This window comes from Dichotomopilus funicola (genome assembly GCF_033296635.1).
Source record: "Dichotomopilus funicola strain CBS 141.50 unplaced genomic scaffold C8A04scaffold_49, whole genome shotgun sequence".
NCBI classification, from domain to species: Eukaryota; Fungi; Ascomycota; class Sordariomycetes; order Sordariales; family Chaetomiaceae; genus Dichotomopilus; species Dichotomopilus funicola.
Window position 1 is genome coordinate 212,201 of NW_026944070.1, and position 2,383 is coordinate 214,583.

Genomic DNA, 2,383 nt, shown 5'->3' on the forward strand with positions numbered 1-2,383 from the left:
GGACTGCACGTCGCGGTCGAACGCCAACTCCGCCACGCCAGGCCATCACCGAGCAGCCGAAATACATATCCCTTTGCTTCACCCGCCGTGCTCGCCAGCCTTTTACTCCTATAGCGAGGCCCGTAGCAAATTTCTTTACCTGTAGCTATTGTCAACCCGCCCACAAAGCGTATGTCAGGGACGCAACGCCCGAGCGACCGCCGAGCTCCGCCCACCGCCTGTTAGATACACGGGTCAGGCCCGTCCAAAGTTTGTGAGTTGGCTCGTGCCCTCCATATGACCTCGTGTTTTTCCCGCATCAACGGAGTGATCGCGCCCGGGACCTCTTCGTTGGGCCACTTTGCGATGATTATACTCCCTGTCGCTTCAAACCTCCAGCTTGCAATATCACACTTGCGCCCGGTCTTTCAGCCTTCATGATCATCCGGGCTGGATGTGGCCATACCCGCGAGCCCTTCGGCTACAGCTCCCTCTCCTAAACTTTCCGAAACTAACGATCTAGCTCGACATTAGACACCGATAGTACACACATCACATTACGCCGCGCGATTAACGTCAAGCTTCGACCATGGCTTCGTCATCGTCGAACGTTGTGGGGGTGCATTACCGGGTCGGGAAGAAGATTGGAGAGGGATCGTTCGGTGTCATCTTCGAGGGCACGAACCTGCTCAACACTCAGCAAGTGGCGATCAAGTTTGTAAGTTTAATACAAATGAGAAGTTTGCGTCCAGATTAGTAAATCTAACAGGTGACAACTAGGAACCAAGGAAGAGCGATGCTCCGCAGCTGCGAGATGAGTACCGGACGTACAAGATCCTCGTTGGATGCCGTAAGTCTTCGACCCGATGGGAGTCTGACCAGATGGTATCTAATCACCTTCTTAGCTGGCATTCCCAATGTTTACTACTTCGGCCAAGAAGGCCTTCACAACATCCTCGTGATCGACCTCCTTGGACCATCTCTTGAAGATTTGTTCGACCACTGCAATAGGAGGTTCAGTCTCAAGACTGTTTGCATGGTCGCGAAGCAGATGGTATGTGCTGGCACAATGAAACAGCGTCTTTTCAGGCAACAATATCTAACCATCCACCTAGCTGTCGCGTGTCCAAACCATCCACGAAAAGAACTTGATCTACCGAGATATCAAACCCGACAACTTCTTGATCGGCCGCCCCGGTACCAAGACCGCCAATGTTATCCATGTTGTTGACTTCGGCATGGCGAAGCAATACCGTGATCCGAAGACAAAACAGCACATTCCCTACCGGGAACGCAAATCTCTCTCCGGTACCGCCCGGTACATGAGTATTAACACTCATCTCGGGAGGGAGCAATCAAGACGCGATGATCTCGAAGCCTTGGGCCACGTCTTCATGTATTTCCTTCGCGGCGGCCTGCCTTGGCAGGGTCTTAAGGCTGCTACCAACAAGCAGAAGTACGAGAAGATTGGCGAGAAGAAACAGACGACAGCGATCAAGGACCTTTGCGCGAATTTCCCGGAGCAATTTGAGAAGTATCTCAGCTACGTCCGCGGCCTCGGCTTCGAAGACGAACCGGACTATAACTATCTCCGTGGTCTCTTTACCGAGGCCTTGCAGCAGGCGGGGCAAGTGGAAGATGGCGAGTACGACTGGATGAGGAAGCAGGACAAGAAGGGAAGCGACTGGAACCGCCAAAATTTGCATGACCCAAACTCCAGGCCCGGGGCATCTGCCATGGAACTCCACGGCAACTCGCGGGGGGCCACCACTCGTCACCAAAGCGACCCGCAAGCCCCGGGACTGACCGCAGCTCGCTTAAACGCCACGCAACCCCCTCTGCCTCGCCAGGTCATGGGGCAATCACCGAACCCAGGGCGGCAAAACGGGCCCGGATTGGCAAGTCCGCGCTCGGGGGCTGGGGGTTACATGCAAGCGGCGCCGACTCCGACCGGCTCGACTCAGGCGCAGTTCCAGAACAGCACCCAAAACCTGCCTCAGAGGCCGATGACGCAGTCACCCCAGCTGAACAACACCTCATCCCAGCCTCAGAACAACCACCAACAACAACAGCAACCCACTGGCTTCCAGAAGTTGATGAAGACGCTCTGCTGTAGCTGCTAGCCTCGAGCGATGCCTACTTTTCTTTGTTCAATTACCCGGCGTCCCGCTGGGGAGGCGCGCAGGCTCTCCTGGCGGAGATGGGTAACGGAGCAGAACCAAAGCCTTTGAGCCTGGAGACATATATGTGTCTGCTTGCTTGTCCCAAAAAATTGGGGTGGGCGCGGGACGACAGCGAGTGGCATGTTTCTATATAGAAGGCTTTTCAGGTGACGAGTCTGACATGATTTGCCTGCAACATGCGCCTGCGTTTTTCGTTTTTGCATGGGACATAGAGGATACCT

General features: G+C 54.8%; 1 protein-coding gene across 1 annotated transcript; it reads left to right on the forward strand.

Annotated features, from left to right (window-relative positions):
- Positions 1-568: 568 nt before the first annotated feature.
- C8A04DRAFT_38614 (kinase-like domain-containing protein) lies at positions 569-2,102 on the forward strand (the record flags this gene model as incomplete). Its single annotated transcript, XM_062784286.1, has 4 exons — positions 569-697; positions 760-829; positions 885-1,033; positions 1,095-2,102. The coding sequence occupies 4 exons, from the start codon at positions 569-571 to the stop codon at positions 2,100-2,102; spliced, it is 1,356 nt and encodes a 451-aa protein (XP_062635468.1).
- Between the last annotated feature and the right edge of the window lie 281 nt (positions 2,103-2,383).